The 15,052-nt window shown below is 39.8% G+C and overlaps 1 protein-coding gene across 13 annotated transcripts in view; it reads right to left on the bottom strand.

Moving 5' to 3' along the window:
• NCOR1 (nuclear receptor corepressor 1) overlaps nt 1-15,052 on the bottom strand; it is a 192,674-nt gene that overhangs the window by 28,136 nt on the left and 149,486 nt on the right. For 10 of the 13 annotated variants that reach the window (XM_030923270.1, XM_030923273.1, XM_010387753.2 and 7 more), the window contains 9 exons: nt 13,857-14,084; nt 11,418-11,627; nt 10,790-10,939; nt 9,979-10,098; nt 6,762-6,927; nt 6,062-6,555; nt 2,812-2,940; nt 2,253-2,410; nt 1,870-2,093 (listed from right to left, as the gene is read on the bottom strand). In XM_030923270.1, the coding sequence (XP_030779130.1) occupies nt 1,870-2,093; nt 2,253-2,410; nt 2,812-2,940; nt 6,062-6,555; nt 6,762-6,927; nt 9,979-10,098; nt 10,790-10,939; nt 11,418-11,627; nt 13,857-14,084 (1,879 nt within the window). The remainder of the gene's footprint in view (nt 1-1,869; nt 2,094-2,252; nt 2,411-2,811; nt 2,941-6,061; nt 6,556-6,761; nt 6,928-9,978; nt 10,099-10,789; nt 10,940-11,417; nt 11,628-13,856; nt 14,085-15,052) is intronic. The other 3 variants (XM_030923279.1, XM_030923280.1, XM_030923278.1) reach the window with 2 other exon arrangements.

The following is a 15,052-nucleotide window of genomic DNA, read 5'->3' as shown; positions in this document are numbered from 1 at the left end:
GTTTTGGCTAACAGGGAATAAATGTGCTTTCATCTTATCCTTAAGGTTATCCAGCTTCTTCTAATGACTAAATTACGCAGTTTAGGGGTTGGGACAAGCAGGGATAAAAATGAAACAAAACTCGTTATACACTGATGATTACCAAAATTGGGTGATAGATTCCTAGAGGTGTATTATACTTGTTCTCTCTACTTTTGTATGTATTTGAAAACTTCCACAATAATTTTTTTTTTTTTTTTAAAGAAGACCATCTAGTTTCTCATCTATATTCTTCTTTCTGCTCTTTGCTCACTTCGATGGGTTGGTAGGTAGGCTGGAGAATCACTTCTGCTACAAATTTCTCTTTTTCAGGCTCTGAGCCATGGCTTCCATTACTCTGGCTCATCTGTCCTCTATGTCTTCCAGGTATTTGCCAGAATCTTTGATCTGCCAATATCTCAGTCTTGTTCTCAGCATTCTTGTTTTTTTTTTTTTTGAGACGGAGTCTCATTCTGTTGCCCAGGCTGGAGTGCAATGGCATGATCTCAGGTTCAAGCGATTCTTCTGCCTCAGCCTTCTGAGTAGCTGGGATTACAGGCACCTGCCATCATACCTGGCTAATTTTTTTTTTTTTTTTTTTTTTTTTGTATTTTTGTAGAGACAGGGTTTCACCATTTTGGCCAGGTTGGTCTTGAACTCCTGACCTCAGGTGATGCCCCCACCTTGGCTTCCCAAAGTGCTGGGATTGCAGGCATGAGCCACCATGCTCAGCCTTCTCAGCATTCTTAAATTTATTTCCCTTGTGCTTGTTAACTATAATTTAACATGTGCTAATATTTAGTCTACCACTTTGAAGCAAGAATCCTGCATCCACTTTATTTTAACCAAACACAGAATATCAGGTAAGAATATATGCTCTTTATCAGAGAGCCCTGGCATATAACATGTTTCCACTCATGGTGCCACTATTGGCTTCCCTTTCCTTTATTTAATGTCACCTTAAAATATATATGTGTGTGTGTATATATATGTGTGTGTATAGATATACACTGACAGAAGTCTAAGGACTAGAATAAAATATAAATGCAGAAGCAAACTATATATAGATAGATAGTTTTTTTTTTTTTTTTTAAGTTTTTTTTGTACAGATGAGATCTCACTATGTTGTCCAGGCTGATCTCAAATTCCTGGGCTCAAGCAATCCTCCTACCTCAGCCTCCCAAAGTGCTGGCATTATAGGTATAAGCCACTGTGCCTGGTTGATATCACCTTCTTAAACTTCTACTGATACTGACCCAGTAGAAACCACTGAGACAGATAAATATGAGAGGTATTATTAGGAAGGACCACTGAAGTGTCCCTAAACCACTACCAAACTACACATTCTTCTTTTTTTTTTTTTTTTTTTTTGAGGTGGAGTCTCGCTCTGTCGCCCAGGCTGCAGTGCAGTGGTATGATCTGTGCTCACCGCAAGCTCCACCTCCCGGGTTCCCGCCATTCTCCTGCCTCAGCCTCCACGCCCGGCTAGTTTTTTGTATTTTTAGTAGAGACGGGGTTTCACCGTGTTAGCCAGGATGGTCTTGATCTCCTGACCTCATGATCCGCCCGCCTCGGCCTCCCAAAGTGCTGCACATTCTTCTTAACTGTCTTTACAAACCAACCAACAGAATATAATCATCTTTTGAATATATATTAAAAAGACATAGTACCAAATGCCAAGACAGTGGACATTCTAAGAATTATATTCAGGGGAACAAAGCTCATTTACACTTTCCAGGGATTAAAGGCAAATGAACTTTAGTTGTGAGAAACAAATTCCTTATCCTGTAGATATATTCCATTTGTTTTACTGTTGGGAAATTTATATATAATTTGGAATAAAGATCATACCTTCCCCTGGATTTGTCCACAAGAGTTTCTGGAGAGACCCTTGAACCTGGTCTTTGATGATGGACAGACTGAGCCTGGGATTCTGGGCTGTAACGATTTGACGTTTTAGTCCTCACAGGTGTAGGCACCAAAGCAGATGGTGAGTTCTGGAATGTAGAAGTAGGAGGCTGCTGGGGAGTCTGCGAGGAAACTTGATTTCTAGCAAAATCTTGTGTGATAATTTGCTGTGAATGAGAAAAGAAGGAAGTGGTAAAATTGAGTACTTGCAAAAAAAAAACGTATTAAGAAATCTAGATATCTTTATTATAAATTTTTCTATATGAAATCTGCTTTCCCCATTATCAAAAAAGAAAATCAGCTAATAAGAATAATGAAAAACTTACACAGATGTGATCAGCAAGTGTGATCAGCCGATGGGTCCTGGGCACCTGCCCCATTCCCTCTGCCTGTGAGGAAGGGGGCAGCTGTTGTTGAGGAGACGGTGACTCCTGCTGTGGTCGATAGTGATGTAATGGTCCTTCATATTGTCTGGTAGCATCGTCTAGTAGAGAACACACAGATGTCTTACTCCAGGAATGTCTGTGCCTTTCACTCATTATCAAAGATTAAATATAATTCAGAAGAACACATGAAAGGATGTCGTACACAGCTCCAAACAAAAAACTTATCTGAATTTTGGAAAAAAAAAAAATTATTCACTGACAGAAGTCTGAGGACTACAACAAAATATAAATGCAGAAGCGAACAAAATTAATATAAACTATTTTCTGTATCATTAAAAAAATAAAAAAGAATCGATAGCTGTTTCTAAAGCAGGCTCATGTAAGATTACCCTAAAATAAACAAAACAAGTTAATTCTTACCATGGTCTAGACAGATAATTAGAAGCAAATGATAAATGCAAATATGAAAACATGTGAATGGTAGCTTAAGAAGACATACTTTCGGCTTGATTTGCCTTAACAACCTCTGGCTGATAGGTCTGCAGTTTTTCCTGGGGTGGCGCAGGTGAGCTGGCAGGACTTATCACCTCAATAGCATCGCTAGGTGTTTCATACCTGTGAGAAGATACTTTAAGAAAAGAAAATCTTATTTTAAAACTAATCCTGGGAAAAGTTTCTAAAGTCTAAGTTCTTCAAACCTATAGCATATTTTCAATTCTGATCAACCATGTTCAATGGTATTCCAGGTTAATGAGGGTTTTCTGAAGTTTTATGAGCTTTAAGACGTTTTAGGCCGGGCACGGTGGCTCACACCTGTAATCCCAGCACTTTGGGAGGCCGAGGCAGGTGGGTCACCTGAGGTCGGGGGTTTGAGAGCAGCCTGACCAACGTGGAGAAACCCTGTCTCTACTAAAAAAATACAAAATTAGTCAGGCGTGGTGGCTCATGCCTGTAATACCAGCTACTCGGGAGGCTGAGGCAGGAGAATCGCTTGAACCCAGGAGGCGGAGGTTGTGGTGAGCTGAGATTGCGCCATTGCACTCCATCCTGGGCAACAAGAGTGAAACTGCGTCTCAAAAAAAAAAAAAAAAAGACACATGTTTTTTTTGTTTGTTTGTTTGTTTGTTTGTTTGTTTGTTTTTTTGAGATGGAGTCTCACTGTCACCCAGGCTGGAGTACAGTGGCTGGATCTCAGCTCACTGCAACTCCGCCTCCCAGGTTCACGCCATTCTCCTGCCTCAGCCTCCCGAGTAGCTGGGACTACAGGCGCCCCCACCTCACCCGGCTAGTTTTTCTATTTTTTAGTAGAGACGGGGTTTCACCGTGTTAGCCAGGATGGTCTCGATCTCCTGACCTCGTGATCCGCCTATCTCGGCCTCCCAAAGTGCTGGGATTACAGGCTTGAGCCACCGCGCCCGGCCAAAAGACACGTTTTAAAGCACAATAATAAACACTGGAATGAGGCAGAACAGAGAACAGATTTATGATATTTTTCCTGGGAGCTGGAAAAGAAATCACCAGGGAAACATTTATGGAAAGAGGTTAATAAACAAATAAGGGAGTAGATCTCAATAACTGATTCCAATATTTCCAATTCTGTGGGACATTCTGTTCTTAGAAAAATGCTGAGGCTATAAAGCTGCTTCATTCACTACCATGATGATTTTAAAGCTATGGATTATATAACACTATATATAATGATTTTCTCAAATAATTGGAGTATTGCTAACAAAAGTTACTCCAAATATTAATAATTTATTAGCACTGTTACATTGTGAAAATAACCAGAAATGGTAGAGAAATGTCTGAAGGGAAGTATATTCCCAGAAAGGGAGGATGTCAACCAACTCTGGAGGATACCCACATCAAAAAGGACCTCCTCTAAGACGCAGTTCCCAAGTAAACAGAGGGGCTGTGCAGTGGGGCTAACAGGCAGCTTTTCACAGTCCTGCCATGGCCTCAGAGCTGACAGTTGGGAGCAGATGTAACCACCTGTTCAGGAACCTCTGAACTCAGAGGGCTCTTCACATCTACAAACTACACTATAGAATCTGAGGCACTGTCAGAGCTCCAAAGGGTACATGGCCCTGGCTGGACACAGATGCAGCAGGTGGGAATGAACTCTGCTCCCTAGCCACCACCTGCTCCTCTGGTACTCAACAGTCCTTCCTATCCCCACCAGGTCATGGAAACTGCAGCTACCTGGGTTCTAGTACACTTAGGAGATTGGAAACTTGATAAATGGGACAGAAATGATCATTGAGAAACTAAAATATATCACTATATTCTAAGAAGTTTACAGCAGTTTGTGACTTTTGTATCCACTGTTACTCATCACTGTTTATGTATTCAACATCCTAAATCTGCTTACAACTTCCAATATTCACTCAGTAGAAAGTCTGATTCCGAACTGTGTTCACATTGCTCTTGAAGCCTTAAGGGGCAAGACTATGGTAATGGACTTCACCTTCAGGGTGAGGGGCGCTCTCAAGAGTCAAACTGAAAGCCACACTGAAGAACTGTACATAGCCTTTGGACATCATGGAATTCACTGACCAGTGATGAAAATGATAACCACACACAGAGACATGGACACTCAGAAAAGATGAGCTTTCTATTTTCAAACCTTCCGAAAATCAAATTCCTACAGCAAGGTTTGGTTTGTGATGCAAATCGAAAAGAAATGTTTAATCCAATGATTAAGGAACCCATGTGCTATACCATTCAATAAGCCCAGGTGGGATCTCCCAGTGTGCTGGCGACTTCCCTTCAAAAGACCTATTCATACAACTACAGAATATCTCTTTCTCAGTGAGCAATTTTCTGCATGCAGAAAATCTATATTGCAGATTTTCATAATCTCAGGCTAAAAGAAGTCTTTTGTCTACACAACACTACCCTCTCTCTCTAAAAGCCTCAGCAATGGGGTAGATATGACCTAAACAAATTATAATTAAGCTAGTGGATACTTAGAGATCAAAAGAACTGCACATTGCATTCTGGAGCATAAGAAATCATTATTTTTCATGATCTCTAACTCTACTGAATTTATTCAATGGATATAACAGAAAGATGACTATATATGATTAAATTACTTCCAGTATTAGCAGATGCTTATTTAAATACTTGCTTGTTCTTTCTACAATTCCACATAGAATTGAGGCAATAGTTTAAAACAAAATTTAAAAAGTAACTTTTCTAGCATTTTAATGTAGACCTGTGAATTTCAACAGATTTGCAGGCTAGCCATCACAATGACTAACCAGACTTGAACAAAATCCAACTTGCAAAAAAGATGCAATATAAATACCAATCACCAGTAATAAGTAGTCTCACTTTTAAAAATCTGCATCTTAGAAAAAGGATATTAGAGGCTTTGGGGTATTGGCATAACTATAGAACCATGTCCTAGCAAATGCTTCCTGAGAAATTATACCTCAGGAGCACAGAGCCTGGCGATATATCCACTACCTTTCAGATGCCTAAATATGTTAATAAGGTCTGGCTTCTACTTTCTAAATTTAATTACATAAATGATACAGTTTTCTTGTGGAAAATACACTGATAGGCTTGTATGTAGGAAACTGGGATATTTAAATAATCATAAAAACAGCGGAAGATACATTTTTGCATTACATTTACTATCAAGCATTAGGATTTTTAAATACCATATAGTTCTACTTGACCTAAAGAATAAAGTAATTCTTTACTCAGACATCACATTGTGAAACTCAGATTGAGATACATACAGCTACTAGAAGAGTCTGAACTTTGAGAGCCACGTTCCCTCGCATCCTTGTCCGAGGCAATTTGCCGGGTGATGATCACGTCTATGAAGTTAGCTGCAGTAATGGTAGTCTTCCCTCGGGTCCTTAGCTCTTCCTCATATCTGGATTTTGGAGGAGGCCCTTTATCTTTCCCAGCCTCAGAATAAACTACTGAAGAATGAGGCTGGGGCTTGCCACTTGGAAAGGCTGAAGAAGTGTATAAACACTGAACAGATCTCTTCTCCACCTCCAGGGTTTTCTGCTCTAGCTGCTGCTGTTCACTAACTGCTGCTGACCTGCTTCTCAAATTTTCTTCTAACCTGGCAGCTTCATGCTTACTCTCTTTTGTTTTGGACACATCCATCTGGGGTGCAGAAGCTGCAGCATCCACAAGAGCAGCCAGGGCATCCGCAGCAGTGTTGTAACGGGAGGCTGGCAGGCCTTGGCTTATTGAAGGGCCCCCAGCAGGCAGTGGCCTGTAAATAAAACCAAATCATAGCTCTGTGAAGGGAAGACCATTTGCTGGGAATGTGGTGGGGAGATGGAAGGACAAACTGCAACAACAAAAAAGGCTTCGTGGCATGGGCAGAAAAGCATGACTATACTTAGACTATTGCAGTCACAAATTTTAAAATGAATATAAAAGAGACATTTTTTGTCAAAATATGTACAAGAGACTGACATGATTCGTAGCTGAGCAGTTGGATCCAAAGGTGTGATTACACTGGTTCCATTGGTTCCTTGGAAAACACTGGGTCTCTGTTGCAACATGGTCTCCTGAGTTCTTACTGAAGGGGAAGGGGAGCGAACATATCCATGACTGCCAGGTCGGCCAGGCTGTTCTGAGCCTGCAGAGGTGAAAAAGAAAAAGAAAGAAAGACATAAGGAGGAAGCTACAGACAAAAGGAAGCAATGCTTATGGATTGTTTATTTCCTAATACACCTAAATAGAAAAAAAGGAAAACAAGACAAGAAACTTGATAGTCTACTTTCTGGCCTTTCCAGAAATATGTTCTAAAAGTTTCCAAATAAAGATGCAATAAAACCGCAGCAGTAACTTGAAACAAAACGTCAGCCATCATTTACTGTCATTTCCATTTCTCTGATAAATTTCAATCTTGATCCCAGAAATAAAACAGCACCAACAAGAAGTACTATTAGAAATCATGTAAGTTCATCTTTCAGATTCTTCCTCAAACTCCAGTCTATACATGATTTCCAAAATCCAATCAGGCACAACTTTCTAAGCATCATAATGAAAATAATATACCACTGCTACACTAGGGTTTGAGACCGTTTCATTCAACCAGTTTGCCCTGCTTCATTTCTTCACTGTCCCCTTCACAGGCGACTCTTTCTCTCAGCAAGCTCTCTTTTGAAATGAAATCATTCACATTATCCTCCCACAAAAAACTTGGCTCTCACAATTATACTTCTACAATATTTGGTATGTTTTTATTCACTTAACTCTAACTCTCCCATAACAAAGTCAGAGCTTGGACTTGGTCAGAACTACTTCACGCAGAGGATTTTGAACTCTTAAATCCCTCCCCAATCACTTTCTTCTCGACCTTGTCTTGTTCTGTGTCCTCACTCCAATCTTCTAACCTGCTCACTGGCTTCATAACAGCTAGCTGTTTTAGCACACACCCCTCTTCTCACACACACCATCAGCTCAGCCAGGCTTCTCAGCAGTTTTCTCCCTTCTAACCATTCATCAGCTTATATGAATATTTATTTTTTAATTAAGTTTAAAAAATTTTAAGAGACAGCGTCACACTCTGTTACCCAGGGCACTCCACAGCTCACTGCAGCCTCAAACTCCTGGCTTCAAGGGATCGTCCCACTTCAGCCTCCTGAGAAGCTAGGACTACAGGTGCGCGGCACTGCTTCTGGCTAATTTATATATATATATTTTAGAGACAGGGTATCACTATGTTGCTGAGGCTGGTCTTGAATTCCTGGCCTCAAGCAATCCTCCTGCCTCAGCCTCCTGAGTAGCTGGGATTGCAGGCACGAGCCGCCATGCCCAGCTTACCTAAGTATTTCTATGGGATATATATTCCTAGATGTGAATTACTAGATGGAAGAGTATTTAAAATTTCTATCTCCACAGAGGCTACACCAATTTACACTGCCATTGCCAACATGAGTGTCTGTTTCTGCAGAAACTCCAACACAATATTTATCAACTTTCTTACATGTCTGATGCAGAGAAATGGTATCTTTGTGCCTTAAATATAAATTTTGTTCATCAGTAGGATCACAAATATTTTAAAAATCTAGTCTCTACCAAAGTTATGTATTATTTGTATGAGGTTTTCTTAATTAAATCAATTTTCCATGTTTTATGCAATTAACATGGAATCAATATTACTGTTCTGCCTTACAATTCATTAAAGCACTTCCTATAGTCAAATTCTTAGTGATTTTTATTGTACACAGATAAAGGTACATAGATAATCTTACTTTACATAGATTATACAAGGTCTTCTGGGTGACACAGTTATAGCTAAATGTGTTTGAGCTTTGTAACCACTGAATTATTTAACTCCTCAGAAATATTACTGGATCAAATCTGATGACTATCTTTCGGGCTCCTTCCATATACTGCCATTCATATTGATTTCAAAGATTTGTTTCCTATGACAGTATCAATGTGACAACCTTCTGCCACTGTGCCCTTTGGTTCTGTACTTAACTCTCTGATACGTTTCTGCTTCCTTTTGCCCCGACCTAGATCAACTCTCCTGGTAATATCTAAAGACTGACCTACACTTCTTTTCACACTCTTGCCCCTTGGAAATCTCATTCAAGCCAGAGCTTCAGCTTTTGCAGGTGACTCCTAAATCAGTATCTCCAAGCTCCGTCTTTTCTTCTGAGTACCAGATCAGAGTATCTGACAATACGCACATGGTCAATGATTTGATTTAATTAAAAGAACTGAAAAGAGCAAGTATACCATGGATGAAAAAGATTCCCCATGGACACATGAGAGGCTGGGCATCCCAAATCCAAGTCAGAAATGCTCCAATATCCAAAACTTTTTAGCTGACATGACACTCAAAGTAAACACTCACTGGAGCACTTCAAACTTCATTATTTTTGGATTAGGAATGTCCAACTGGCATAATGTCAATATTCCAAAATCTGAAAAAATCCTGGTTCCAAGCATTTGGGATATTCAACCTGGATGTCTAAAATCATTACATCTTTGCTTTCACTCATCATGCTCTATCTTTATTGCAGACTAATCTTGTTCCTCATCTCTTTCTCACTCCCCATATCTAGTTAAGTCCCTTTGAGTCTATAGTGATATTCTTCCCAGCAGTTCTTTTCTGGCCATTCCCAGTGTAAAGTATTCCAGGCCACCATTAGGACGCATATGAACTACTGACAGTCTCACTGGCCTTCTGGGACCAGCCATACCCACTAATCCACCTATTCCATTCGTGTGTAAATGTCCCTCTGATCATGTCACCTGCCTCCTGGACACAACATTTCATTGTAATTCAAGATGCTACACAAGCTGCTAACTGTATTTTCCATTCCTCCTCTAAACTCAAGCTCAAAAACACCTTCATATCTAGGAGTTTTTGCTAGGGCTGTTCTTTCAGCCTTGAAAGCTCTGTGACCAATATCTTCAGGCCCAACCGCAGTCCACTGTTTGCACCAAACACAAATGATACCTTCCTCATGAAAACATTTTTCCGTGTAAAATCCATGTTTCCACCACCTCAGCTGTTACAGCACTTTCACCTGTTTTTCACTTGGGGCCTGTAATAACGATGTCTTAGAATTTTTGTTTGCATCAAACATTTTTGTGCACAGCATTAAACACAGCGTACAAGACTGCTAAGATGTGTCCAGAGAATGGAAGAGCAGTGCCTTTCACTGACCTGGCCGCAGGTAGAGGTCGGAGGAAGCTGCAGCAATCCGTTCCCGCTCCCGCTCCCGCTCCTTCTCCCGCTCCCGTTCCCTCTCGGCGCTTGCAGCAGCTGCAAGGTGTGTTGGGTGTCCTGTAAAACATAAACCTGCAGCTTGAAGATAAAAATATCAACTGACTGAGTATATCAAACAATTCTGAAATTCTAATGACTGAAAATTTTTCAAAAAGCTTCAAATTTGGGATATAAGAAGCTTCTTTTGGCCAGGTGCAGTGGCTCAGACCTATAATCCCAGCACTTCAGGAGGCCAAGGCAGGTGGATCACCGGAGGCCAGGAGTTTGAGACCAGCCTGGGCAACATAGTGAGACCCTGTCTCTACTAAAAACACACAAAAAATGAGCCAGGTGTGGTGGCGCGCACCTGTAATCCCAGCTACTCCAGAGGCTGAGGCATGAGAATCTCTTGAACCCGGGAGAGGGAGGTTGCAGTGAGCTGAGATCACACCACTGCACTCCAGCCTGGGCAACAGAGCCAGACTCTGTCTCCAAAACAAACAAACAAACAAACAAAAAAAAAACAAGAAAAGAGAAAAAGGAGTTTGTTTTATTAAGAGTCCTGGATAAGAACTGAAGCATAACATAAGCTTTTAAGGCGTTTCTAAGGTATGTAGTGACAGTTGGCACATAAGAACTACTATTAAATGTTAAAAGAAAAACAAGAAACCAAATGAGGGAAAATTGCCCAAAATACCTTAAAAGGCTATGTTGTAAAACCATAAACACAATGGTTCTATTAGAGAGGTGTGTGACTGTAGAATCTTACCTGGAGACATGGAAGCAGAGTTGTATGGCCTGGGAGGGAAAGTAATCTGCGTACCAGGAATATAAGTGATTCTGTCCATGGGAGGAGTGCTTGTTCCCCCTGGATGAGGCACTAAAATTGTTGGAGGCATATTGGTCAGGTCAATGATTCCTATCCAAAAGACAAATATAATTTATGTTAAGTGTTATTCTAAAGGTACAGAACCATACATGACTTTTGGATTTTGTCTGTCTCTGTGAATCAAGGACAATTTGTATATAATATAAATAAAAATGTTTACTATCACCATTACTTTTTAAAACATTCTTTAACTCTAAAGAAGGATATTAAAGACTATACTTCATATCAGTAACCTCAAAGTATGGGGAGATTAAAGAGACAGAGAAATTTGTAAAACATGGATTACAAATACTCAGCACAAGGATTTGGTTTAACTAAACCAAAATTTCAGTATTCACCAAAACACCTTCTCTCGATGTATGTCTCTGGGCTAAAAAGTCTATGGGAAGGATACAGTGTTTTTTCTTTCTTTCTTTCCATCATTCATTCAACAAGTATTTATTGAGTACCTAAGAAACACTGGATAAACATAAATATTCTATGAATTCTGAAATGCAAAGACACACACCTCTCGTTGCTGGGTATGGAAGACCCAGTGGCTGCTCTCTTGGGGAGAGTCCTCTGGCCACATCTGGGCGCAAGTTCACTTGCATCTGTTGTGAGGTAATGTAATCATTTAAGATTGTCTGTCTTGTGTTCTCCATTGCGTAAAGCTGATACTGACTTGGGTAACCTGGAGTTGGTGAAAGCTGTCTCTGAAACAGGTAAGCAGCCGCTGCTGATTGAGAGAATGAAAGAAAGGCACTGAGTTTTGTCTGGCTGAAATGCATTTGCTAAACACCATCTACAAAAGAGTAGAGAAAAATCATGTGCTGAGCTAGTGCACATGGAACTTTTACTTAGTTATAAGGATTAAGGTGGATTTATGTTAGACCTTGATATATTAGCAGTATCACTTCTAATTCATTCTAATGTCTGAGAAGTAATGGAAAAAGGGGAAGGATAACAGTAGCTAAAAATTTCTCAAGTACTTTTACTTTCAATCTTTGATATGTAACTTTATTATATTTTTACCTGTCATCTGCAAGAGTTGTGTTTGAAAACAGAATTGTTTTTACAGTACTGATCATCCAATACAACCAACAGAAATGTATACGAAAACACTTTGTGGCAATCAGTAACTTTACTCTCCAGGGGGTGAAAATGATTAAAGACTATAAGCATTTAATTAGCTCATATGTTTGGAGCAGACTGGCAAACTTTTGACATAAAGGGCCAAATGGTAAATGTATTTTAGGCTTTGTGGGCCTTTTCGCATCTGTCACAGCTACTCAACTCTGACACTGTAGCACAAAAAGAGCTACAGAAGAAAAGAATAAATGGTGTGGCTGTGTCCTAATAAAACTTTATTTACAAACACAAGAGGCAACAGGATTTGGCTAAAAAGCTGTAGTTTTTCGCAACCCCTAGGTGACAGAATGACACAAGACACATGACACGAGGAAGGGGTAAGGTGTGGTAAAAAGTAGAAGATAATGTCTCTCTCCTCGAAACATTATAATCCAGCTCAGGCTCAAAAACAAGCAAATGAAACCATTACAAAATGAAGACTATAATAAACACTAAATAGAAACTAGAAACATTCCATTTTGTCTGAGAACCACAGTGACCTATTTTATATGTATATGTTCTCCCTAGAAAAACAAATAACATGTTTTCTGGAATATTTGCTTCCCCTTCATCTAGAAGCTAGGTAAGTCTGTCAGCTGATACAATCTGGGACACAGTGCCCTAAGTAATAGGTATTGGGCTCCTCTGAAACAGTGTTGTCAAATGACACATAATTTGATGACATTTACACAGCTTTTAGATAAAACATTTCCCACAGGTACTTTGCTATTATGAAATGTAAATAACCCTTAGAATTCTTACGTTTAAAATTTAGCATACTGATAATGAAAAATTCTTCCCTAAGGACCAAAGTGAGGCACAAGTATGCCGTGTTCTAATTTGCACCTGAAGGATGTTAGTAATAAGCAAAGCAAAGAGTTTAGGCCAGAGAAGAAGTCTGAGCAGAAAACACATGTGTGACTGGGCTCAGCCAATAGCGGCAAGGAAGAGCAAGGACTGCACCCTGGGAGGACAAGGTGCAGCCTCTGGTCCTGCAGATTATAACAGCCCAGCCGAGGCTCTCTGTACCAACCAATGGGACTGCTCCCCTCCCTTCCCTGTGTAAAACACAGTGCCCTCTGCCCAGCACAGACTGCTCTCTAGAAACCTGCACATGTCTGCAGCTATCAGATTCTGTCTATGAATGTCAGTGGTGGTCTAAAGTTTCTTCCAGCTGTACTTGTTACTAGAATTATGTACCTTAATGACATAATTTGTAAATCAAAGAAGAATGAAGAGTGGTTTCTCTGAAAACTAAGTTAATAGCTTTGGAAAGACTTGATACAGAAGTTGAATCAGGTGTGGACCAGACAACTTTAAAAGGCTGGAAAAAAAATCTAGAAGGATTCTGTATTTAGATTGCTTGGAAGTGTCTTTACTTGGAAATTCTAGCTTTACTTAAAAAAAGAAAAACCTGGAAATGTGAATTTCTTTTATATAAGACAGTGAGCTTTAATCAATCGTTTATGAAAAAGCCTTGGCCTTAGATCAGAGTACTGGTAAATGAGCATCTATGCTGTAAGTTAACATGTTTAAGGTATGCCCCTGTCATTTTAAAATAATTATTCACATTAACCCACATTTTCAATTAGCTTCACCAAGTGCCATAAGAGAGCTTTTCATATACTATTATTTTTAGTTCTTTACTGGGTGCTGATAAGATTTTATTTCTTGATCCAGGTGCTGGTAACATGGGGGAATTTAGTTTGTGAAAATTCACTGAGCTGTACATTAATGGTACGTGCAATTGTACTATATTGTACAACAACAGAAAGCTGAAAAGGCATACAGGTGGCATATTTATTTGCCATAAATTATCACTATATTTCGTGTTTACCAGGATCCAAAGCCCTGTGAAAAGGCATGGCTGGATCCAAGTGCGTGGGCAGGTGGCTCCGATAAACCTCGCCTGCAGCGCTGCCTCTGTGATGGGGATCAAACGGACTGTGGCTCACGACAGGGTCCACCCCAGGCACTGGAGACTTCGCTGGGATACTTTCCCTCTGCGTAGGGGTCAGTGTCGATTTTCTTTCATGATTGGTAGACTTGTTAGAAGAAATTGTAACTGGAAAAAAACAGCCAATGCCACAAGTTCTTAAGAAACTTGCAAAGTATGATAATATTTGTCCATTTCTCAACCATTCAAATACAGACTATATTCATGTATTTGGATCTTCTCTTTTCCCTCAACATTTACCATTCAATATTGCAAAATATGAAAATGCAAGCAAGTAGTAGAAACTGAGATTTGGAGAGTACTGTCACCTTTTGGATCACAGCACCAGTATTTTACCACCTTATGTAACATTAAAAATAAAATTCAATACTCTTCTTTAAATATCATTATGAATGATTGTTTTTTGTATGACTTTTAACATTCTAAATTCTTTTGTCCCCACATGTAGTAAACTTCAGTTTTCTCTCATTGCCTGTGTTATGCAACTTTCTTACTACCCATTAATCACGAATTTCACTAATTTTTTCCTTGCTCTGTTCTTCCACAATGACTTTCTCATTACTTCACCAACATCTATCTCCTCCCTACTCCAGCCTCTCCTCTTTTAAATGATGTTATTCAGAGTGTTCAGACTGTCCCACCAATAACTATATATTCAAACACTTATTAGCCATCACCCTCAATTTTTTTTTTTTTTTTTTTTTTTTGAGATGGAGTCTCTCTCTGTCGCCCAGGCTGGAGTGCAGTGGCGTGATCTCGGCTCACTGCAGTCTCTACCTCCTGGGTTCAAGCAATTCTCCTGCCTCAGCCTCCCAAGTAACTGGGACTACAGGAGCACGCCACCATGCCGGGCTAATTTTTTTTGTATTTTTAGTAGAGACAGGGTTTTACCATGGCCTCCCAAAGTGCTGGGATTACAGGTGTGAGCCACCGCACCCAGCCACCCTCAATTTTTTTAACTGTGGTGAAATATACATAACATAAAATATACAATTTTAGCCATTTTAAAGGGTACAATTCACAGTGGCATTAAGTGCAAGCATGGTGGTTGTGTAACCATTACATCTAATTACTAT

Source organism: Rhinopithecus roxellana, chromosome 19, assembly GCF_007565055.1.
Source record: "Rhinopithecus roxellana isolate Shanxi Qingling chromosome 19, ASM756505v1, whole genome shotgun sequence".
Taxonomy (NCBI): Eukaryota; Metazoa; Chordata; class Mammalia; order Primates; family Cercopithecidae; genus Rhinopithecus; species Rhinopithecus roxellana.
Note: the sequence above shows the minus strand (reverse complement) of the source record. Positions and strands in the feature narration are given on the sequence as shown.